Genomic DNA, 1,108 nt, shown 5'->3' with positions numbered 1-1,108 from the left:
TGGTTTCCTGAAATGACATGCAGGCATATAAGTAGTAGTGTCAGCACTGAAAACCAGACACCAAAGCCAATAGCTTTGAAACAGAATCTAAACGCAATAAAAACACAAGGAGAGAGGCCAAACAGCTAGTCCACTATGCCATGCTGCTTGCTAACGCAGGGAGAGTCTCCGTATAATGCCAATAAAACCGAAGACAGCATCAAAAACCACAGTGCACTGAAATGGTGACAAATGTTTGCATTCCAGGAACACACCCCCTGCACCCACCTTACCCCCAAATAGACATATTGATTCTATGCCAATGGGAAAAATTCATCTTAAATTATACTAATTTTGATTTAGGTGAGGCGTTCATAAACACATTCTTTGAATCTTCTATCTGGTTATTATGTGCAAGTCATCCAGAGATTATGTGACATACACATGGTCTTTGCCCTATGGAATTTCATTTTAAGAATTATGAGATCAATTGTTAAAATAATTTTGCTGCATAGAAAACAACCATAATAAGAATTCTGCAGAGGGAAACACTGATGTAGGCTGGAGTTGTGAACAGAAACATCACAATGGATGAGGGCTGCAACCAGACCTCACAGGAGGGGATGTTGGACAGGACTGACCATCCAAGGCTTGAATGACAAAGACTGATCAGGAAGGCAAGAAGGAGCTGCTGCCTGTTGCAGGGTGACCAGTCACTAAAGTTTGAAAGCAGCAACTCAGGAAGATTAAAGAGATAACCTGTACAGAACAAAAGGTGAGCAGACCCAGCACAGTGGGTGGTTGAGTTCAGAGCATGGATTCCAGAGTCAGACTTCTGGGGTTCAAATCCAACTCCCGGCAAGCCCTTCACCTTCTCTGTGTGGGATTCGACATCTAATAAGTGGGGATGGTACGATTAAATTCTTTGTAGGGTTGCCACAGAGGGTATTTGGAGTTAACATTTGGAATGCATTTAGAACAGGGCCTGGCACATAGACATTAAATAAACAGAACTTTCTAGAAAATAATTTTCTTAATCTAGTCCTGAAAATGACAGGCCTCCCTCCTGATAACAGGTAAAAAATGGAATCATTTCATGCTCCTACCCTTTACCACAAAATCAACTTAC

At 41.6% G+C, this 1,108-nt stretch overlaps 1 protein-coding gene across 1 annotated transcript in view; it reads right to left on the bottom strand.

Moving 5' to 3' along the window:
- IL17RD (interleukin 17 receptor D) overlaps positions 1 to 1,108 on the bottom strand; it is a 78,875-nt gene that overhangs the window by 12,598 nt on the left and 65,169 nt on the right. The window contains exon 7 of the mRNA XM_011998428.1: positions 595 to 738. Within this exon, the coding sequence (XP_011853818.1) occupies positions 595 to 738 (144 nt within the window). The remainder of the gene's footprint in view (positions 1 to 594; positions 739 to 1,108) is intronic.

This window comes from Mandrillus leucophaeus, unplaced genomic scaffold, assembly GCF_000951045.1.
Source record: "Mandrillus leucophaeus isolate KB7577 unplaced genomic scaffold, Mleu.le_1.0 Scaffold57, whole genome shotgun sequence".
In the NCBI taxonomy this organism is placed as follows: Eukaryota; Metazoa; Chordata; class Mammalia; order Primates; family Cercopithecidae; genus Mandrillus; species Mandrillus leucophaeus.
The sequence above is the reverse complement of the archived record's forward strand: the minus strand, read 5'-3'. Positions and strand labels throughout refer to the sequence as shown.